The 24,485-nt window shown below is 36.1% G+C and overlaps 1 protein-coding gene across 1 annotated transcript in view; it reads right to left on the bottom strand.

Moving 5' to 3' along the window:
* Positions 1–24,485, bottom strand: part of DNAH5 (dynein axonemal heavy chain 5) — a 120,059-nt gene that overhangs the window by 58,122 nt on the left and 37,452 nt on the right. Inside the window, exons 25-43 of the mRNA XM_033519319.1 lie at positions 23,396–23,614; positions 22,618–22,680; positions 21,470–21,708; positions 20,435–20,675; positions 19,767–19,966; positions 18,821–18,974; positions 17,989–18,152; positions 17,166–17,322; positions 15,486–15,698; positions 14,470–14,694; positions 11,402–11,574; positions 10,139–10,317; positions 7,678–7,865; positions 6,919–7,113; positions 6,128–6,262; positions 5,279–5,386; positions 4,339–4,492; positions 2,594–2,740; positions 125–366 (exon numbers count right to left, since the gene is read on the bottom strand). Coding sequence (XP_033375210.1) covers positions 125–366; positions 2,594–2,740; positions 4,339–4,492; positions 5,279–5,386; positions 6,128–6,262; positions 6,919–7,113; positions 7,678–7,865; positions 10,139–10,317; positions 11,402–11,574; positions 14,470–14,694; positions 15,486–15,698; positions 17,166–17,322; positions 17,989–18,152; positions 18,821–18,974; positions 19,767–19,966; positions 20,435–20,675; positions 21,470–21,708; positions 22,618–22,680; positions 23,396–23,614 — 3,396 coding nt within the window. The remainder of the gene's footprint in view (positions 1–124; positions 367–2,593; positions 2,741–4,338; positions 4,493–5,278; positions 5,387–6,127; positions 6,263–6,918; positions 7,114–7,677; positions 7,866–10,138; positions 10,318–11,401; positions 11,575–14,469; positions 14,695–15,485; positions 15,699–17,165; positions 17,323–17,988; positions 18,153–18,820; positions 18,975–19,766; positions 19,967–20,434; positions 20,676–21,469; positions 21,709–22,617; positions 22,681–23,395; positions 23,615–24,485) is intronic.

The raw sequence follows: 24,485 nt of genomic DNA, 5'->3' as shown, positions 1-24,485 counted from the left end.
TATACAGAGTAAAAGGGATTTCATAGTAAAAGGGACAAAATAGGTCCTAAAGTAACAAGAGTGAAGTGTGGAAGAAGTAACCAATAAAACTTTCAATATATATTCAGACACTTAGCTGTTGTACCTCAAGGATAGGACTCCAGGTGAGAACTGATGAGCTCATGAATACCATCCCATTTCTTGAAACTGTTGCTGGAGAAGCATTATCAATATTGTGAGGCTCAAATACTATTTTGCAATTTGGTGCCATAGGTATCCGATCACCGTTTGCTAGTGTTAGAGTTCTGTTGTCATCCAGGACAGAATTAAGGTTCTCAATCCAAATAGCATCAACTGGACCATCAAGAACTATCCAGATGTGGTCACCTATAATCCAAGACAAAAGATAAACAGATATAACAGATAAAAAGGTCTGTGGATGAAGTGCTAGTTTTTTTCAAGGACCAGTTTCTTATATCTGCAGACAAATTTTTAATTAATTCTGAATTTGTGCACACAGCTACAATCTCAGCTTTTAAAACAATTACCATTTCCATCACTCAGTTTCAGTTGGGTACTTCATTTTGTCACCTATTGATAATAATTATCCATTCTTCAGTTTATAAAGTGCCATCAGCATAAGTCACCAATTTTTAATACGCTGAAAGAGTTTTATGAATCCAGTCTCTAAGACAGTAATAAATTAGGTTTATTTCAAGTTACATAAAACAACTTTAAGAAGCTAGTGACTACAAATTTATTTAAACACCATTCATTTGCTTCCAATGAGTTTTACAAATGTAGAGAAATTAAATGAAAGGAACACTTGAAAAACTACTCTTTCAAATAGCATGCACACTGTCATAAGTATAAGAGGTCCATTATGGGAAGATTCTTGTCATTTGTTCTGTCCTTAAATTTGATCCAGCTTCCTTTTAAATGTTTCCATTGCTTTCTATTTACTAACAGGAATGTATTTTAAAGCCTTCCTCTGTTTCCTAGGAGGGTCTGGGTCTGTTCTGCTTGCCTCACTTGGGCAACAGACCCTGGCTGGAAAGAGATCCCACCTTGGCTTCTGGCTGCCCACCCCTTAGGGAGCAGACAGCCTTACGTGATGGCTCTTCAGCCAGAGATGGTCCAGCTGCCTTGAGTCAGTGCTTATTACAGAGGCCTGGGTGGCTTGGAGCTTTGCTAGTGTTGAACCAAAGAGATATGAAATAAATGATAAACTTTTTATATGCGGAGGGTTTTTATAGCTGCACTTCACGCATCTCAAGCATGAGATAGTCTGGAGACTGACAGATAAAGAAATATTACAGAACACTTAGAGAGTAAATCTGACTAAGTCATATGAGTGTGCTAATATATATTTCATCTTGAAGGAAAAGATAAAAAATTCAGTAGTTAGTGCTATGCTACATTCTCAAGAGTTTCTAGATTTTAAACAAGCCTACCAAAATTAAATTGAAAGCATTTTCTATTTTAAAAGTATCTGTATTTCTGAAGACTAGGAATTTTTGTATGAAAATACTACAAGTGTTAGGATTTTCTTTCATTTTTTCTTTTAAGGCATAATGATACGATCACATACTAATTTTCAGACAGAAAAAGAAAGAAACCATCTAGCATCAAACTATCATGGCCACTCTTTTAGTTAATATAGCAGTCTAAGAATGTATGTCAGCATCATTTTAGGCAGAAATTGTCTGCTTAAACAGAATTATCTACTGCCATTTGAGATGGACTATGATATGTGTAGGGCTAGCTGGCATGACACAACTGATGAGATTTATTTCCTATTAATATACCAGATGGAGAACAGGTAAAAATCCTGACAGCACCAAAATTTTTATAGGATCCCACTGCTGGAGCAACTGACTTTTACCTTCCACTTTCCTTCGATATGAGGGCCTAACAAACAAAAGAGAGCATTAAGTAAATGCAGTGAAGTAGTATTTGTTACACTACACTGTTTGATCACAAAGCATTTAGAATAGAGACTGTAAAAGGGACAGAAGTTCTTCCAGCAATTTCCCAACTCTTCCATGTAAGGGGAAAAAAATATATCTGCTTCTGTGTTTTATAAAGTTTTCCTGAAGCTTGAGGTTTTTTCTTATTTTATTTTGAATGGAAGCCTCTTTCATTGTACCTGTATTGGGTCTGGCTGAGCTGGAGTTCCTTTCCCCACATAAAGGGGCTAGTAGTGGACAAAATCCTGGGAGAGGACACAACCAGGCCAGCTGACCAAAATATGCAAAGGGATATTCCATACCCTACGACATCTGCTCAGATATAAAAGCTAGGGAAAGGAGGAGGGTGGGGCATCTGCTGTTTACAAGGTTTGCTTTCCAGAGCGACCTCTATGTGTGCTGAAGCCCTGCTTCCTGGGAACATTGCCCCTGAACATTGTTTTCTGATGGGAAGTAGAGAGCAACCCTTTTTTAATCTTTACTTGTGCCCACACAAATTTTTGTTTTTACTTTAGTGAACTGCCTTCTCTCAACCTACAAGTTGTTTTCCATTTATCTTCTCCCCCCTGTCCAGCTGTGCAAAGGGGTGGTAGTGCAAGTTGATGGGCATCTGGAGTCCAGTCAAGGTCAACCCACCACAATACCTTTCTTTGCTCTTAAAGTTTTTCTCCAGAGTGTTGAAAATATTCCATCTGTCCAATCATTTGTTGCCACATCAAGGCGTCCAAACATTTGTGGAGCAGTTATAGCTTTAGGATTCATTCTCATTTCACGATGTGGCTGTCCACAATCTATGAAGGCAGATCACCAGTTAGTTTTTGCATTTCTTTTCATCAGTAAGACAACTTTGACAAATTCAAACTCATTCCACCCAAATGTATGCTTTAATATGCGTTCATAATTACAACAATGTGTGTATTTACTTGAAAAACTTTTCTTGCTATACAAAATTCATTCATTGGAGACATCAAAAAAAGTAGAACAAAATTCTGAAACTTTTGAATATTTAATTCACATTTCATAGCTTCATTTGGAACAGAAAAGCAGCAAGATTAAATTTATTCAAAGTTTAATTCAATATTTTGAAGGCTTATCAAACAATAGAGCTTTAAAACATTTTGTTTGGATGTATATTTTTAAAACCCAATGAATAAATATCAGACAGATGATTTTTTGATGATATTTTGCCCTTCTGTGCACTTGCATACATCTTAGAATAAAGTATACAATATTTTTATATTCTTGTGAATTCTCTTAGACAGATAAATTCTATCTAGCCATACCATGATCATATAGCCTTTATTTTTTATCTCATTAGCAACAGTTTAAAACCTACTATGGCAGACATCTTTAAAAAAAAAACAAGATTAAAATGTAACCAGGAGCCAGTAGTAAGATGTTGAAAGAAAGAGATGAAAAATTACTTATTTTAAAATAATTTCATCATAATCAGATTTCATGAACATGTAACATAGAAGCCTGACAGATAACATAGTTTAACATTTCATGAGGTTGTGTGTGAAGATCAGCTTTGTAAAAAATAGTGAGGTGGCTTTATCTTGGTGGTAGTTCACATCTCAGCATTAGGAAAAAAGATAGGAAAACAGTGGAATACAACTTTGTTCTTTCTACTTTTTTTCCTAAATGAAACAGTAATTTCCACTGCAATGTAGAGTTTACAGTGCTTCTTGAGCACAGTGCTTTACTGCATGTATGAGATACTTGCTGAACTATTTTTTACAGAAATTATTCACTTCTGGAAAATCATATAAGCAACTTGTGAAGTGGGGTAACACAAGCTTACCTCAAAAGAGATGTTTTTCTCCTCAAGCTATGACCTTTTATTTTAATAAGATCAAGCAGACGTTCTTCAACTAATATTTGTGTTTAGAAATACAGATGACAGAAAAACCACACACAGTCTTCAAGCCTCCAGCCAGGACACAAAATAAATGCCCTTGAAGACTCTCTAAGCCAGGAATTTATGGCTAAAACCCCAGTTATTTTATATTGCAAAGACCCTGTCTTGTGCGTCGTGTTCAAAAAGATCTAAATATTTATAATTAGCAAAAGGTTTAAGCATTTCCCCAGCAAAATCCAGGAGATGCTTTAATCACTCATCTAGGCTGCCTACCTAGACTGTATTCCTCTTTCTTAGTAAGAATAAGAACTTTTGATAAAAGTATGATAATATGGAAAAAAGGACATGAAGCATATGGCTTTGAATGTCAGACATTTTTAAGCTACTGGAATAATTAGAATCTCAACATACAAACTCATTCTTTCATTAATATATTCTCACAGTGAAGCAACTGAGGTTTTCAAAGAAACAATGGGGTTTGAAGTGTACAATGTTTAGTAACAATTTACAATATAAGTATTAATATACCTGTCATTGCTCTCATTAAGGTGTGGATGCAAGTAGTTTTTCCTGCACCACTAGGTCCTAGTGTCATCAATCCATGCCTGACTCTCTGGGTTTCAAAAAGCTGGATAACTTTCAGTTTCCAAGGAGGATGACAAACAAGGCCAGATTCCTCCACCTAAGAGACAGTGACAGAAAACCAAATTACTATTATTTTAGAGCACAAAATATATTTTAATGCCTTTAGATATTGATAGGTAGGTAGGAAAGTAGGTAGGTAGGTAGGTAGGTAGGTAGGTAGGTAGATAGATAGATAGATAGATAGATAGATAGATAGATAGATACACAGACATATATCATCAACAGAATACTATACTTTTGTAAAGGCCTTGCGTATATTAAAAAAAATGTTGGAAAAAAATATATTTGTTATTCAAATATGCATTCAGAAAAATAAGGTAAACCAGCCTCTATTTACATTATAATCAATCTATTAGATATACCATTAATATATCTATTATATATCTATTATATATACATTATATTCGGAAGTTGTCCCTACTGAAGTATTACAAACACCTAATGAGAAATTAAATAAAAGATATTTAATTTTAAGTAAATTTTTATCTAATGAATATTCTAATTGCCAATACTTTAGACAAATAGTAAATCCTGGGTCATGCAAAACAAGTTTATATACATGAATTTTCCAAACTGGACCCCAGTAACCATGACTCAAGTAAACCACAGGACATTATAATCCCAACTCAGTGACCTCCTGAAGAATAAGCTTAATAATCATATGATAGTGGTAAAGATTTATGGAAAAGCTTATGCTTCCTCTAATGAAATATAATATTGCCATCTGAATAGACTCCACAACAATGATTTTCTTAGGTGTCATATGACACCTAAGAAAACATAACAGTTATGCCACAGCATGATAGATCATGAGAAACATCACCTGTTTGTCAATGGCTGCTTCAAGTTCAGGATAGGCTGCTTTATCAAGCTGGATATCTGGAAACAGATCTTCAATTAGACTCAGAAATAAGGGTTCATCTTCATCAACCTAGTGAAAATCAGGGAAAACAAAAATCCACACAGATTAAAACCTGTACTATTTATTTTATCAACTTTAAAACAAACAATCCCTGAGTTCTGAAGACCTGAAAAAATGCTTGAGAACATGAGGAACCATCTATAATAATCCTCTAAGGCACTAAACATCAGAAGGACATCACAGAAAGAGATCATATGATGCTTCTATCAGTCAAAATAAACCACTAACATGCAGCCTGAATTTCTTATAGCAGATTTTAGCAATAACATTTAGAAAACTATTGTCTAGTTTATCTGGTGTAAAAAAAAAGATCATCATCAAAGATATCACAGCAACAGAAGAGGGCTGTTAGTTATTTAGGCAGCTGAGATGATATTCATTACTATCAATAACAGATTCTTTCAAAAGAGTGACTAAATACTTAAGCACAAAGTTTCTAAAGAAGTTACTGCATAGACATCTATTTTGTCACTTACTTCTAAAGGTAGCACGGAAAATACAGAAAACAAATTCTCAACAATTCAAAGTTTAACCCGTATAAGAAGCCAAGCAACAGCCAGCTCACTCTGTCCTCAACCACAAACAGGATATTGATATAAACAAGAAATTTATCTCTATTCCATTCAAAATGTTCCACTCAGAGAATGAAACATTCCAAGCTAGCTTCAGTGTAGAGGTCACATACAATCTTCTAGTCATCACTAGCTCCAAAGTATGGTTTAAATTATTTATCAGGCCCTCAGAACTTACTAGCTTAGACAGGTTCATATCTCTCAGCACACGCATGACAATGGTAGATTCAGTATCTGTGGGATTTGCTCTTTTTGCTGCTCCAAGTGTACGCAACACAGACAATATATTCCGCAAGCCAAAATCGTAATGCACCTAGAAGATATATGAAGTTTGGGGAAATTTTCCCTGAGTTAATAGGGACAAAACAACTCTTATTTACTATTTAAGAAATGGATGTATATGTAGGAGAAGTAGTACATGTGTTTCAAATGCCTCCAAACATCCATCAATTATTCTTTGGCTGTATGACTATGGGCAACTTCACTTTCCAAATCTGTCACATCTGTTAAAATCTAAAGTATGACAGAAAAGATAAAGTAATCATAAGTCATTGAATCAAGACAGGATTCCCAAGGACTATTGAGAAATACTTTATCAGTATTATTTTGACTCTCTCTGGCCTTTGGAAACTGGGAAACAAGCACAGGCAGCACAAACCAAATGTCTCTCAACCCAATCTGTGATACAAAAAAACGCTTTAAAGCCTTTATTTGTCTCAGCCATCACCATTCATTAAAGCTAAATTTTAATAATAAGTGGTCTTCTGAATGAAAGCCCCATTGTTGCACCAACAACCTGCAGCAGGGATTAATCTCCCAGGACAGCAGAGAGCTGCATTACTATACTGCAAGTGTCTCAGCTTACTTAGAGAACATGAACCTTTCTTTATTCTTCACATGAATATCTTGTGACTTCACAGATAGGTTTTTTCCTAAAATAATCAGGTTGCATTATATGAATACATTCACCTGCTTTGACAGTTGTTCTTCACACAGCTTGTACAGTGTAAAGAATTTCCTTGCCAACACGACATTAGCAATGAAACCACAGCTAGCCAATTTAACACGAATTATGATCTGACGATCAGGAACCATCATAGCCACTGAACGAAAATTGATCTTCAAGTTTTCAGGAAGTTCTTGCCGTCCAGCATATCCTGGATTCTGGAGAGGAAAAACAGGTGTTGAAACTGAGTGTACCTTGCACAAACAGAAGAATCAGCAAAGGAATATGTCTTCTCGGTAGGTAAAAATAATTTACTGGCTTTAAGCTACATGTCAAAATTAATTGCCATGCAAACTTACCACCATATCTCTACAGAATTTTTGCCTCTTTTATATCCATGAGATATGAAAAGTGTTCCACCAAAGCATTTCAAATTTGAGTTTGTCATATAGGTCCTATTTTAACTGGCTACTCCTACCTATATCTCTATGGCAATTTTTCTGTAATTGTAGCAAAAAGCATACTTTGTCATGTAGAAGCAATCTGAAGTTGAGATAACTTGTATTTATTATGGTGCTGCCTGCATTTGTTAGTTTCATGTGCTTGATGTTCTTGAAACAAGACCCTTTAAACTGTGTTTGCAGCAGTGCTCAATATTTTCAAACTATCAGGTTTAGTTCTAAGAACTGAATGACGTAAGAGTTAGCAAGTACACTTAGCATACCAAGTTAGACTCGATTATTGTACAATCATCATTGGTTGTAAACTTACTGAATACTTACCATAGTAAGAAAGATGCCAAATTCTGGGTTCATTTCTACATTGTCTCCATCAGTAAAAATAAATCTCTTTTTACGTTTCTTCTTACATGTCAACACAATTGCTATTTGCTGTGCAGCAACTGATAGCACTGGTAAATCAATACGATTGAATTCATCAAAGCAACCCCAGGAGCCAGACTGAGCAAGACCTTCAAAGAGAAAAGCAACTAAGCATATGACTGTTGTGTTTTTAACCCTTTTTTGGTGCAATTCACAAGCCAGAAATTAAGTTACTCTATCTCGGGGGGAGTGGGGTTGTGTTTGTTTTTGAGGGTTGGGAAAGGAACAAAGAGAATTTTAAATCCTTTTCAAGTAAGAAAATACAAGTTCACAAAGTCTTTAAGATTTTCCAGGATACAATGTTCTTTGATTTCTTCTCCTTTCCTTACATCTTGAATGTTTTCCTGTCCCTCTTTATTCCCCAAGAAAAATTCCTGCAGTAGTTCTATGAAAATGTGGCAGGTTGTCAATAGCTTATTGCACATATTAAAATGAACAATACATTGCATAATGAAGCTGGAGGTCAGTCTATGCCAGAGCTGGATATTTTTCCTTGGGTTTTTGGGGGGAAAACAAAACAAAATCATAGATACAGTCACCTGCAACAATACAGGTAGTCAAGAACATCCATTTGACCTCTAATATGACATCTGCCATGACTGCCAGGTGTCAATTTCAGATGCCTAAAAAATGTCATCTGCACCTAATTCAGTGAGCTCTGCCATTTGTTTTTAACATATACAGCACTACCCATGCATTTCCTTCTACTGATAGAAACTTCACTATTTGAACAAGACCAAATACTGAAATCAAAATTCAGCATGTCCCACCAGTTCAGCAATATATTTCACAGCATTTTCTCTTCATAGAAGCATTTCTCCTTGTGACTTTAAGTCATTTTAAGTGACTTTATCCTTTCATAAACTGTGTCATGTTTTCAGACATTTCTATTTCCTGAAGACAGTGTTGCAACTGTATTTTATACACATAACAAGATATTAATTACTTGCATTTATTAAAAGGCTGAAACCATCTCCCGGTTATGTGTATTGTTTCATAGAGATGACATCATTTGAAACTTCCCTGTAGTTCATAAAACCATATAATCTCAGAATATAAAGGACTGACTTATAAAGAGCTTATAAAGGACTTATAAAGGACTCATGAGGATCAACAAGTAGAACTCCTGACTCCATGAAGGTGTATCTAGAAGTTAAACCATATATATATATGTATGTATATAAGATAGTTATTTGCAAGACCAAATTGGACACTGAGCACTATTTGGACACTAACAGGCTTGAGACCCCAATGACTTCCTTGGCAAGTTTGTTCCAGTATTTCCATACTCTCAATGAATATCTAGCTTGAATTTCACCCAATGCAGCTTCAAGCCACTCCCCCATGTCCTATTCTCAGACACCAGAGAGATCAGCACCTCCATTTCCACCCTCCCTCATTAGGAAGTTACAAACAGAAATGAGGGCACCCCTTAGTGTCCCTTTCTCAAATCAAAACAAACATGGTTCATTCAGCTGTTTCTCTTAAGTCATGTCCTCTAGCTCTTTCACTGTTGCGGTGCATTGTTGTTCATTATATTTGATTCAATTACATTCTTTATTGTTAAGTTGTATCCCCCACCCCCCATGTTAATACTTTGGTCCAATCGTGCCCTCCTACCCCAGTTGCCAATCCACCCTGACACCTGCCCCTTGTTCCTGAATGTTCCCTGTTCCCCTGTTCCCCATTAAGTTGTCAATCCTCCCATGTGCCAACCCCCTGTCTGGACTGTCCCTTTGGAATTCCCCTATTCCTCCAAGCCCCATTGGCCCATGTGTCCCACTCTCCTCTCCTTGTGTTCCCCATTGGTTTATGTATTATGTAACCCTGCCTTGTGCTCCTCCCCTAAGTCTTCCCTATTGGGTTATTGTTTGTGTACTCCCCTTCCTCCTCCCCCACACATAAGTTGCTGTACCCCTGTGTCTTTTGTCTTTCTTCCCTGGAACCTCCAAGAGAATAAATCCCTTTTGGAAGCCACATGGAAGACCTCTCCCTTGTCCTTGCTCCTGCCCTTGATGCTGGACAGCCAGTGCCATAGAGCATAAGCCCTAAGCTGCCCTGCTTTCCAGGAGCAGCCCACTCTTGGCTCGGTGACATGAGCTGGCTGGGGAAAAATCCGGCTCCGCATCATTTCACTATCTCTTTTGCTCTCATTTGGATACCTTCCAATGGTTTCTTATGCTATTTTATACTATAATATTGTTGACTCCAGAACTGCAAAGAGTACTTGAGATTAGGCCACTCCAAAGCTGAGTATAGTGGAATTACCACTTTCTCAGCCCAGTTAGTTCCACTGTGCTTTGTGCACCCCAGAAAACAGAAAATTGTTTGGCCAACAGCTTACCTTTGGTCTGTATCTTACCTTTGAAGATCCTCCCAAGTCCTCGGAAATCCATCTGGTCTGAACAGTTGAAGACCACTACATATTTTCCAAGGCATCGTCCCATATCTTTCACAGTTTCAGTTTTTCCGGTTCCTGCAGGTCCCACAGGTGCTCCACCCATGTTCATGCCCAAAGCTTGAGCCAAAGTGATATAACATCTAAAAGGCAACAATCAATCAGGCTGCACCAGTCAGTCTTTCTGCACAGTGCCAGAGGAACTTAAACAAGGTTTGATTTAATGAGAATAGGGAAGTGCTGAAATATATTCCACTAGTTAAAATTTGGATCAGTAAGGACAAAACCCCTTCACTTGATCTCTGACACAGGGAATATTAAGGCTCATTTCATCACACATGAAGTGAAAGAACAGATAATCCTCAATCATCACTGAACTGAAAGATCACCATAAGGGAAGAAAGAAGATACACAGGTTCTGCCTAATCTTAGTTTGAATAGCTTGGATACTGAGTTATTTTATCAGGAGTACTTTTGAAATACATTATACCGTGAAGTACAATAATGAAAGACATCTAATCATTCCTTTCTCGTCCATCTTTAAAATTTGATTAAACAGTGCCATTTTCATAAAAGAAACATCTATGCATAATGCAACAAAACACCAGCTAATAATTATATATCAAGACTATCTCTAGGTTTTTTTTGCATTGAATGATTAAAAAAAAAAAACAAAGAAAGCAAAACCAAACTAACAATGCCCTTATTTCACCAATGATAGATTATAAAGCATTCTTCATGCTATTTGAGTTAGACAGGTCTCTGTTAATAGGATTACAAGTCTTCCAACATCCTTTTAGATCAAAGATCTCCAGACTACTGCAGCTGAATAAAAATTGTTGTTCCTGTCTGTTCTTCCTTAGCTCTTTTCATTAGCTTGTTTGTAAACACCTACTTTTGTCCTGAATCTCTACATATTTTATCTGTTGATTATATCAGATCCTCAGGTATGTTGGCTTCACCTACATAAATACAAAGGCCAAATACATCATGTATGTTGGCACCAATTCAAGTGTGTGACAGAAAACAAGTTGGAAATTACTCACATTATAGGGCACAGAACCAAAAATATTGAAGCATTCCATATGAAATTACTGACTTTGACAAGACCATGAAGGATAAACTCTGTAGAGATCAATGCCACATCCAACAGGAATTACTAAATTGCTCTTGTAAAAGCTGAGGTTTGGTAGAAAAAAGTAAAGGAATAAAATCAGTCTTTTTCACCTGTCTGTAAGAGGTGTTATGACAAGCCTGTCAGTACAGCCCAAGAATTCATTCTGGTATGTGAAGCTCACATCAGTCATCTTAATCACCATTTTATCAGAGTCTTCATTAAAATAAAATCTACATTGTTTCAGCCACTCAAAGTCTGTAGGGCTCTTGATATGCATGCAGCACTAAGAAGAGAAGGAAGACAAAGCTGTGGAATTTATGGTTAACATTTACTTTCACATTTATATTATGGTATCTAAGTAGTAGCTGCAAAGGCAGCGCTGCAAGCATAATGAAAGGCATAAAGCTAGTAACAAAAGAATAGTGGAGAGCCTATCTGGATTTTTACCACAAAAATTGCTAATGTATTATTGATCAATCACATACTTAGGCAGAGGAACTTCAAGCTTTAGACAAGTGTGTCAAAATTCTAAATACAGATGAACAGTACATAAGCCTCAAACAAGGGTCATTTCAGTTTAACCTTAAAATTGCCGTTCCTTTCAGTCCTCTCTACCACTTCAGTTTTACATTTGTTGGAAGTACATCATGTAATATTTGATTTTATAAACTGCTATAAGAATTGTGTGAAACCACATGGATATTGGATAAAAAGATATTTCAAGGCAGTGTCATGGTAGTGATACTACCTAAAGAATTCAACAGAGCTGAAAATAAGTCAAAGTTGCTGTATTGAATATTAAAATAGGATTTTAAAAAATATCAATCAGTTTGTATCTAAAAATTGCACTTCACATAAAATTATTATAACTAGAAACAAATGATTCTACAAAAAAAATGAAAAGAAAAATGCCTTCCTATCAATAATGGGCCAAAACTCAATAATTCTTCTCTTGATAGCCTAATTTCAGAATCAGTTCCAGGACATCTTATAGGTATATGATATGATAGTATATGATAGTTAGGCATTTAAGGAAAAAAGTGAAAAACACAGAAGTGAAGGCTTTGAGAGAGAGGTTGATGGGGGGGATGGTGTGGTTCTCCTTGAGACTGGCCAATAACTGGCCATTTCTGAGAACTGACAGTGGTTTTGACCATTGAAATGTGAGATCAACCCTGTGACTACCACCTTTTCAACCTAAGCCGGGGAGTCTCGGTCTCTTTTTTTTAGTTTCCGGCTGTGAAAGGTAACAGAGCTCCAGCTGGCCCCGCTCCCCCCACGGCCTTGTCCGGCCTGGGGAGAGGGGGCTGAGCCAGACTCCAGCAGCTCCCGGGCAGGGGGAGGCACGGAGACTGTGAAGTGACAGGAGCCCCTTCCCAGAGGGGCTGAGCCCCCTCGGGAAGCCCCCCAAGCCCTGTACAGTGGGGCTGCCAGCCCAGGCTGGTCCCTGGCTCGGCTGGAATTCTGCCGCTGCTGTGTTTCACCAGAGACTGCCAAGTAGGGCAAAGGAAGCCATCGGCCAGTGGTGTGCTGCCTCTGAGGGCTATCCTGGCTGCTGAGATGCTGGCCCCCATCCCCCAGCGCAGCCGCTGAAAATCTTCCATCACAGACAGCTCCAGCCGCTGCCCCAGCAGAGATCACAGGACCATCCACAAGGCCTGGGCAAGGTTTTAACTCTTTCACTACCTATATGAGACCTGCAGACTTATTCCTTTTTCAGAGAGAAGAAAACGAAAGTGATCAACATGTAGAAAGACAACATAAACTATCACAATTAGTGAAAGAATTAAGCTTCAGATGGGAAGAGAAAAGGAGATGCCTTAATAAGCTGAAATATTCTTTTGTTGAAGATATAGAAATGGACAATAATGTTCTGAAAAACTTTTTTCATTCAAGAAAGAGTATTTTGGGGGAAATGAAATATTTCAAAGTGTAAATCTAAGCAACAGTAATCCACTGATGAAGGTGAGCAGATGGTGAAGCAGTCGTGATCTTATGAGATGCTGGAACAGAGAAAGAGAAGTGAGAGCTGATAGAGATATTTGGCCCCCAAGAAAAAATGAGAAGACCTCTGTTCCCAGAGATGATCACAGAGACAGATGAAGAGAACCTTTGCCTTTGAATTACTCATCCTTCAAATGATACCCCTTGAGTTCATGGCCCATGGACACACGTCAGAATGGTGTGAAATGGGAGGAAAGCTTGATGACAGAGTTTTCCAGGCAGCTAGCATCAGAGAAATGAAAAGCCATGAGAAAACTGTTTTTTTCATTGTGGAGAACTCTCCACAGAATGACTAAAGAAGACTCCTTTTCTCTACAAAGACTAATGAAAAGACTATTGCAAAGTTGAGACTGCTTTTAACCACCAGGTTTTGTCTCTATGCCATAAGTTGGACAAGGGCATAGTTAGGTGGTGGGGAAGAAAGGTTTCTTGATGTTTTATTCTGGTTTCTTTTTCTTGTAGTTTTGTTAATAAACTTCGTTTATTCTTTTTAAGTTTTAAGCCTGTTTTGCCCTTCCCCTAATGCATATCTCACAGCAAGAGATGAATAAGTTTTCTGGTGATTTTTTAGCCAGTGTTTTAAAACCACCACAAGGTCAAAGGGTACGCTAGCTTTACGTTTGATTAAGCTAGACGCTTTCATTTTGCTTATTTTAGCATCCTGTGTCAGCATGAGAAGGTGTAAAGAGAATAAAGAAATCCTTTAGTAATAATTAGGTATGTTATTGAAACGAGAACAGAGAGGGTATCAGCTTCAAACATTTTACTGTACTGCAATTCTATATTTTATTTGCTTGTAGAAGTTCATAATGCAGTCCAGAATAAGGACAATTACTTGGAACGTAATGTGTGAGGAAAAAGAAGTCCTTAACTGATCATGCAACAGAGGCATTTAACTTTAGTGGGCAACATGAAACATTATGAAATTCTGCTACTGCTTGGGGAGAGGAAAACACACTGAATTACTTAAAAGGAAACTTAGAAGACGTGATTGAAACAACATCAGCATTTTTATAATATTCCATATACATGGACACATAGTCATTACAGTCATGAAATTAAATGTTTATCTTATAAGGTAGGAGTTCATAGGTATCATTATATTTTCGTATCATTTCACATTGTTTTATGTAGAAAATCCCTCATAATTAATTGTTAATTTTTTAATACTTACAAGACCATCAAATATGTCCCTCTGATGGACATGAATAGTGATTAATGTCTCGTATTTAACTCGCTCAACTGGACTAAGATCTTTTGTTGTCATGTCTATCAACATGTTCAGAAGATCCAAGAAAAACTGATTCGTCTTGCGCATAACTTTTTTATCCTGCTTGGCAAGAGTCAAAGCTGCTTCTGAATCTCTTGTCCAAATCATTTGGATCCCCAATAACCCAACCTTAGGAAACACAGAAGTATATACTTCATAATCTTTTTCACCTAAAATGTACATTCACAGACACAGCAAAACTGAAGAACTTGCTTGTTCTTCTACTATATGTATAAAATTTCTTTCCATGCATTCATACAGAGGTCATGTTTTGTGTGTCCGAAGTGCATTCATAAATGCATAATTAAGCCTTTACTTCAGTCTTGTAGATACTGCCTACAGTGCATTGCTTATACAACTGCTCAATATAATTTACAATATATATAAAAATACTGTATGTAACAAATATACTTTATATAAATAATGTAAAGTATGTATAACTAACCAGTGAATAACTAGTGATTCAATTTGAATTTCTCTAGTAATTCAGAAAGTGTTTATTCCAATTCCAGCAACATTCCTGATCACAAATGAAGCTTCTACTAAAAAAATAATTTTTCCTCAACACTACCCTCAGTTTCAAATCTTTAGCAATACATAACACTATCCTGAATATATGAACAAACACACAATTTTACTACCCTTCCTCTAGTAGTCAATTATTAAGCTTATAAAGAATTAGTGTAAACATCACATTAATTTATTGCAATCAACATCCTTTTTAAATAGGAGCTTTGAGGTAAATTATCTTCATTTGGTTTCAGCTATGTGAAGCTGAAACTTAAAAGATTGAGATGATTCAAATAAAATTAAATGCTAGTTTTGTATTTAACACTGGCTGCAAGTTCAAAGGCAAAGACAAGAAAAGTAACTGATACATATCTGTGAATAATTCTTCATACATTTAACAATGATACTACCTGGGCTGGATAAGTAGAAAGAAATTCAGTGATCTGGAAACTCGTTTCCTGGATGTCCATAGCTGCTTGGCGAATAACTTGATGTAGTGATAGCTGGGCTTCCTTCAACAGAGAGCTGAGCCAAACTTCCACATTACCTTCAGCCATTACAGGCCTAGTCAGCTCTACAGTCTCACCCTCTCGTGAGCTAATTGACAATATACGATCATATATCTAGTAAAACAAAAAATAAACCTTGTGTTTATAGATATGCTATCTATCTTTACAATAATTCATATTTTTCTGCAATCACTCCATTAAACTGAGTTAAGTCAGTAATAAATTATATCAACTTGTTCAATGAAATGTAAAGACTATTAAATCATTACTTTGCTAGGCAGAAAGACTTTGAACAAAACACTGTCATGAACAAGGAGACAAACCGGAATATATTGACAATTCCTGAATCTCCCTGAAGTTTCAGTGGCAATCCTGTGACACGTGCTCTAGGATGACCCTTCTTGAGCAGATGACCAGATGACCCACTGTGGTCCCTTCCAACCTGACCCATTCTTTGATTCTGTGACAACATCCACTTTCCAGTCACAATAAAGGAAACTTTCCCCCATTACTGGTGGGCTAACAGCCTACCAAATTTACAGCCTTAGAATCAAAAATAATGAGAACAGAAAAGTTAAGGAACATGGACAATCAAAGGAATTTCAAAAGCATGGGAAGGTAATTGGCTTCCAGGAAATGCATACATAAGGAAAAAATGTTGCTATCTGTTCTTATAAAAAGTATAAGAAAAGTGCTCTTCAAACACTGTGTCTGAAGGCAGCAAAAGGAACAGCTCAGAAACAGGAGAGACAGTAGACACACTTTTTCTTACAATCAAAAAATGAATGGAAAAATACGAATACTGTCAATGAAGATAAATAAATAAGGTCATAAAGACTCAAAAGCTTATTTGAGAGGAAGCCACAGAAAAAAGTGCAGTATATGGGTGGATTTTTCTGAAATATAAGCACTGGTGCAAATATTTGTTTTGCCATTCTACATGAAGTTTTACTATGTTGATGCCTTAAGTTTTAGCTTTCATATTTTCCAGATTCTGTACTGCCTTAGTGTGTGACTCTGAACTTCATATAAAGTGTTAGCAAGTTCTTTTCACAGGGTAGTTAGAAAAAACTATCCTTTTCCAGCCTGAGAACCAAGAACACCATTGCAGCTTCAGGCCCAAAAAGGTATAAACAACTGTGAATTAAGAAAAATCTGTGAGGATGGGACTTCATAACCTGAAGCTGTAATTGGACAATAAACCTCAATATGTAAATGGACCAAAACTTATAAAAGTGTGAAAACTCATGACTGGTCATCCATCTTGTGTCCATCTTGGGTAGAGCCATGGCCAGGCTTTTGTACTGCCCAAGGTGTATCCTTTGAAGGCCTTTTAATAAATACCTACTTTATTCCTTTAACTCTGTCCAGCATCTGTTCCAGTAGCCTCTTAAGGCAACATCCTCATAAATGAGGATATGAAACAAGTCTTTAATGAAGAAAGCCTACTCAGCATCAAACAGTTGGTGAATAAGGTAAAACAGTAGAATGCCTTATGCAACCAAGTAGCTCTCTAAATTAGCAGGAATCATACATGGTTAATGTGAAGGAATGTAAAGCTGAAGTGAGAGCAGTACATACCTTTTCATGGAACCTGACAGTTTTAATGTTGTCAAACACATTCAGCAGATGTGCCTGTATATTGTGAGAGTTGGATGCCTGGCCCAGAATTTCTAAGAGGGCAGGATCTGACACAAAGAAGAATCGTGGAAATAGGAGGCGCTTTTTTTCCAGATACCTGCATTTTTAAAAAATTGGTAGAGAAGATGAGAGGGGGTAGATGGTAAGTTATTTGGATTAATTTATACATCCTTTCCTCTTTAAAAGTGGTATTTCTCACAATTTATTATACAATTTTAGCTGTAGCAATGACAATTTTTATCCATTATACTTTCATGTTAAGCATCTGCTTTAAAAGCTACTGTCTTAGTATCAGAAATCATTTCACGAAAAGCTTTTATTATTTGCTACAATCTAAACAGCAGTAAAAAGGAAATAAACAAAACTGAAATAAAATATATTTTACATTAACTCTTTTACTTGCTATTTACATTTAACAAGCTGAATGTCTCCCAGATCTGTGAAAAGGGTGGATGGGATACACAAATCTAGACTGCCTTCTGGATTGAAACTAGGCTGAAATCAGCTTTGGTTCCAACAGAGATAGACAGTGAGTGACGCCAGAGTTAGCCACAAATCAAACACTTAGCCATGAGTTGGCGGAAGTTTCTTAGGAGGTGTTGCATTACCCTGCTAACTTGTTTGCTCAGTTCAACTGAATTCATAGTGGAATAAGAACATGATCTTCTCAAAGTTCATGGGACAGTACTTGAGCAATTTCTCTTTCCCTAGTTACACAGTGCACAACCATCTGGCCAAGAATATGGTCTCACAGTAATCTTACCCTGTGAGCGATTTCTGACAGATTTCAAGCTGTTCCAGTAAATGTGGCAATAACTGTCCCATTATTTCGTCTCCAACACAACATTGAATAACATTGGGTGTTTCATGAGCTCGGGTCATGATCCTTACCCAGGATTTATCAATGTTAGAGAAACGCTTTGCTTCCTGTTGAAACATGGCAATGAATGTGGAATGGAAGAAATGGAGGAAGGAAGAGAAATGAGGGAGATAGCACCTGCTTCCAGAACCAGCACCCAGTAATCTCAACAGCAATCTTCTCACTAGTAATCACACGCCTTCTAGAAATTTTTCATCTTAGGCACAATTCTTTCTGCTTACTCAATAAATAACACAAATTTTATACTTGGCTGTCAAGCCTGCTATGGACTTTCTCTTACACTTCTAGAGAAAAAGACAGAAAATTCATTATACATGACTTTAAGCTTCAAATTTGGAGATTTTTTTTTTTAAACTGAAATTCATTTTTAATTTGAAAAGCCATGCAGGTAAGTTTAAGGCAAGGATTCCTAGGTACTACTATGTTAATGGTAGGTACTACTAGACAAGGCTACTACTAGGCACAGTGTTTAAACACATATTAATTAGCAGGTTTACAATCTAGAAATCAAAAGATCAAACAGATCACGTGATTTTATTATTCTTTCTCACACCATGCCTTCCATTGGCACTGCTTACCTAATTTCCTAGCAAGACCACTTTTGTTAAATACTAGAAGAAATTAAGTTTATTTTACTGCATCAGTTATGACATCACAGTTAAGTTTTATTCTTAAAATGTTGATAAGCAAACTAAAAAAAAGCATGTCTAGAAACCTTTGGAAGCTGCCTTGCTATATCACCACCAATAAAAACAGCTTCTAAATAAATCCACAAGTTCTGCACAGTCAGCCAGTCCTCAATGATATTTGTTGTGTTGGAAAGATAGTGCACCCATTTCTGAATCCGTGTCTTGAATGGTGTGTTGTATCTACAATAAAAATAAATAAATAAATAAGAAACATTTCATTATTTCAAGAAGAAAACAAGACTCTTGAAAAGTAGCATTTAAGTCACAGGATGAGGATTTGTTTTTATGCTTAGAATTTTTCAAGTGGAAGTATAAAAACTTAATTCAGCTAATTGGCAGCTGTAAATCCAGTCAGCTCGAACTTGCTGCTGTGTACACGAGGTGCATAGCGCATCTCTGATCCAAGAGAAGTAGGATGGGAACAAGGTGTCAATTTCATTCTAAGGTAAAGGAACTACTCTCTTGAAAGCTGTAAATTCACAGAGTTCCTGAACTCTCCTAAACTCCTGCTTTTAAGCATCTGCCAGATGATCAGATTATTTTATCTGTGTCTTTTAGCATGTGAAACCAGACAAACTGAAGCTCAGTTTATCTGGGATTTTCAGTACCTTTGGCATGAGGCAATGACCTATCACAGGGGCAGAGTAGCAGTGCCTGTAATGCCCGTAATATGACTGCCATAGGAGGCACTGTTCTCTCTTAAGTCCCCACTTTCTTGCATCAGTGAAAGCTCCAGTTGTTTATTCAGGCAATCTGAGCTGCATCTGCATGTTTTCAAAAGAACTTATTGGGGAGATAACACTAGATACAATAAGAACTAGCCCATTAAAAGTTCAAGGACCAGCAAGCTCTTAGTTTTTATCTAGATGTTTATTTATTTTTTTTTCTGTGATAGATCAGTTCGCTAAAACAAAGCCTTTTGCTAATATTTTTATCTCTCCTCCCCCATTCCCTCCCTCCCTTTCCTGTTACCTGTTACTCATGAGAGAACCAAGAATCATCAGGCTGTCCTCCAAGGTAGCAATTGTTTCTGATGTGCTGTCACCTCTTAAAAGAAGTTCCCCACGAGTTTTAAAATTTGCAAAGATAAACATCTTGTTATCCCATTCAGCTATCACTTGTTTTAACTTCTGCTCAATGTCTCTCTCCTTCACAGCACTTATGCAGATATCCTTTTAAATAAACAGGATGTCAAAACAATTAACCCTTCAAGTCCCTAGTATACGAATCTAGCTCTTATTTCCTTTAACACTAGGTAACATTAGGCTCATGAGCAACTATTTAGTGGAAAGGTCTACAGATATACAAATAACATAGCTTGTAATCTGTATACCACATCACAATTTAATCAACTCTGGGGGAAATAAAATAAAAACATAGTGATTACTTTTCATATGTTTAATGTCACAAAGCAAGGTAGCCTCACAGATTAGCTCTTGGGCCAAATGGCATGATTTCAAAAAATAGAAATTGACACCACAATATATTTGTGTCATTATTTTATACAAAAACCTGAAATGATAGTCCATTTCTCTGTTCTTTCTACAGAAATGTTTTGATTTCCCTCTTGCTACTGTTACTCTTACACTATACAAGCAGATTACTGGTTTCATGTATCCATATTTCTTCCTTCACAATACCTCTATTTCCTCTTTATATCTTAATAGTGGAACTTCCATTAAATTCCTCAGCTTGAATGTTTCACTCTCCATGTCAAATCTGTGTTCAGTGAGACCCATAATCTGCTTCCAGTGCCGAGGCATCATTGCTTTACTTGACATGTGCTCAAGCAGTGGGCAACATTCACTGAAGTCCTCTATGGTCTTCTTTAGGTCAAGAAAAGGCTGCCATTCCTTTACAGCACGAGGGAGCTTATGGCACCTACATTGAGATAAAGCAAGCTTTTTCAAAAGGTTTCTATTATTCTTCCTTTAAAACCACAGTATATTTTTGTTAAAGGCAAAACACATACCTTCCAAATTCAAGTTACCTGTAATTTGAAGGTTCTGTATGTGCTTCCCCATGTGAGAAAATCTGTTTCTGATCTATTTCAATGACTCTTAGCTGGGTAGGCACCCACAACCTCCTCTTAAGGAGTGTAGCTGCATAGTTTTAATAACTCTGTGCAAGCGATCTTCAAAACCAGTTGAAATGTATCTACATCTTGATTTCATCTTTCAGTGAGACTGATGGTATGTTCTGAGCTCTAGAAAAACCCTGTTCTTCAGGGTTTAATTATTTAAATTTTTGGGTTCCTGGTTTGATGAAAAGTTCAGCTTCTATGTATGCAATATAACCCATTTTGTAGAAAAACTATTCAGCAATTCACTAACTCGCCTTTGACATCTAGCATAAATCTGTCTCTCATGAACAACAAAATTACAACAAAAAGGTGAAACTTTCCTTCATGAAGAAAATAAGTAACAATTTTAAGATATATTCCAAAAACTTATTAAAAAAAGATAGCCAAGAATCTGCCCAAGGAACAATAATCCTCAACATTTAGAATCTAATTCTTTTATGATGCTGGTAATAGATATATTTTTCAATTTAAATTCACACTTTTCAAGCCTGAATAAATGAATACATGCTCATATATGATTACTGGTACTAACTAATTATAACCATGTTCAAGAAGTACTTTAGACAACTTTAACACAGCAGCAGTTTCTCACCTGTTCTGAAATTCCATAAGTTCACCGTTAATTTTTTCAATGTCTAATTCTGACCAAAGAATATCATAGTAACCATTGATTGTGTCAATGACACTGTTATATAGATTATAGAGTTTCTGCAACAGATTCAGTTGCTTATTTATTTCAAGAAGTTGAGGACACCAAGTAACTGGCAAACCGAAAAGATCTTCTCCATCTGTACAAGTAATATATTTCCGAAAGAGATTATCATATCGATTCTAAGAAAGAAAAAGAAAAAACAAATAAATAACTAAAAATAACAATTAAAAAGTTAATAAAAATAACTAAGTATTAAATATCCAAAATGATGATTAGAGCTGAATTAGACTAAAATCTAGGAAATAATAGAAAGATATAGAGAAATATTAACAGCTTACACTCTTAACAGTTTTCTCAACAATTTTCTTGAGAAAGGTAACTTTTAGCTAGCTTGGAGGTACATCTTTAGAAACTGACAGGGAAGCCATTTACTTCATGTGGCTCAGTGACAGAGCAATAAATGTTAAAATTGCACTTGAAAGAGGTGAAGCATGACACACAAAGCAAAAAAAGGTGGATATAGTAAATTCTACCTCTCCAAATATGCTGTGCAAATCTTTTATTGACAGTTGAAGGAAGAATTATTACCATTAAAGCAGCAAATAAAAACATCATTTAATTGTCAATTGTAATATAACTCAGAGAACATAGCAGGAAGTCAAATGAATAACATTATGGGAAAAAGAAAAGCATTAAAAGTTGTTATTGCAGGAATAGATACTAATAATGATATAAAGATAGACTTCAAAAAAATAAAGACAATAATGAACAGAATAGCTTATAGCTATATAAGCTATATACTCTAAACATGTGGGAAGGTTCTCATCAGGATATTGTATCTAGTAATCATTACTCATTATCTATGCAGCCTTTCTGTTAACTCCTAAAAATTTAGATTTAAACAGTATTCCTTGGAAATGCATAGAAAAATTCCAGCTCAGTTTTCACTAAGACAAAACAGACTTTGCCAAATCAGTAACCCTATCTATCAATGAAAGTTCATTCAGCAACTGAGATTCCTTCTCAGAGCCTTTAGGTGTTAGCTCACTTGTCGTAAGTATTAAGTTATGTCTTAGCATTAACAGTACCTGGAATATAGTAAGCCTGTCACTGGCTTCCTGAGGTGTTAAACCAACCACCATTGGCCCATTCTAAAAGGAAAAAAAAAACAAAAAAAACCCCAGAAAACAAAACATTAATTTAGAGAGTGAGAATAACCACAACTTCTTTCTAATCAGTATTTTCTAAGGGCTAACCACAAACACTTTTGCAGCCTAGATATCCCCTCCCCAGATCAGATAACAGCTGAACCAAGAGATGACAGTTAACCTACTAGAACAAACACTTTTTTTTAAAAGGATTTAAAAAAAAATCAAAGAAGGCAACTAATTGAATTTTTAATGCAGAAATTTTTCATTACACTGTAAAAGGTAGGAAATCATAGCTCACTTTTTGAGTAAAAGTCAGCATTACTTAAAAGATGATAAAAATTAATTCAGCTTCATTCATTTATGTGCTAATGAAAAAGAATGTGAGAGTGTAAGTCACTTGTACATGTACCCAGCATCAGAAAACTCTTCTTTCTAACATAATTTATCATTAATCCTATTCTTCACATTTGCTCATGGTAACTAGATATTTTTCAAAAACCTTAAATATCTCAATTCTTAATTTTTAAGATGATTACCTGCATTACTTATGTCATTCACATACAAAACATTAACCAAACCTGTCCTGAACTGAAACTCAAACACCATCTTAGCAAGAATAAACCTATTCAGCAGCAGAGGCCCATCCCATTGATTAATTCCATGCTCCCATTGCTCCTTAAAAATGTCTCTAAGGCAATAAAATAGAAACATTTGCCTGATCATAATCTGAATAGAACTGTGCACAGTCTTCAGTAAAAGTCTTCACAGCACTAATAAGCTCTCCTCTGAAGTTTGGCTGCAAAGCAACGAGCTCATTCTGCACTTCATTTGCACGGATTAGCAGTTTTTCCCAAGTGTAGTGCAACGTGTCCACCTTCTCTGTCTCTTCCTTGGCAACAAGTAGATCATACTTGTTCAACATAGCATAGGATTCCTGCCAGAAATTTGGATCAAGATACAGAAAATGGTAACTTCAGTTAACTTTGCAAACATGTAATTATGGTAACATTTTAAACTTTTAAGAACAGAGAATGGTTTGTTAGAAAAAGAAATTCTGTTCTTTTTGCATAGCCATTATCAAAATCTAACAAACCGATACCAAACTGGAAGAAACATCTGAATTTTTTTTTTTCACAGACCATTGATTTCCACTTGCACCACCAACATATGAACAGTCCACATACTGAAAACCCTTAGTGAATTTTCATTAAAATACAACTTAAATTCACTTTCTATAAATTAGCTCAGGGTAGGGTAGCAATGAACCTGTGGCATAACATTGCCATTTGAAAATTTTGTATGAAGTGGAATTACTTCCATTCATGCTTTCCAGTTTGATCAAACTGTAGCCAAATTGCAAAAACGCTTTGTCTACTAGAACACTATGTGGAAAATATGCCAACCTCCCTTTCAAAAACCTGAAGCGTTGCTTCTTGTGCCTGGGGACTCAAGGCTCCTGCTTGCAGAATTGGAAGCTTATAATGAAATTATGGGCAATGAGGAATCATGAACATGTTTTAGAAAAAAGAATTCTACTGAGAAATCAGTGGTGCATTTTGCCACATTATAGCATTCCTAAATAAATACTCTGGTCAGGAATGCCGAGAAACAGTTACCATCTGTTTTTAAGTCTGCCGTTTGTCAGATGTTCATTAACTGCATTCTATTACATTAACTTCTTTAAGGAAGTTAGTTGCTTTTATTTATTTTAACCTATATAGCTGATGAAAGCAATCAATCCTGTATAGTCTGCCTAACATTAGCTTTTTGCTTCTCTTTAGGTTTAGCTAAAAAAAACAAAAATA

This window comes from Parus major, chromosome 2, assembly GCF_001522545.3.
Source record: "Parus major isolate Abel chromosome 2, Parus_major1.1, whole genome shotgun sequence".
Lineage (NCBI taxonomy): Eukaryota > Metazoa > Chordata > Aves > Passeriformes > Paridae > Parus > Parus major.
Note: the sequence above shows the minus strand (reverse complement) of the source record. Positions and strands in the feature narration are given on the sequence as shown.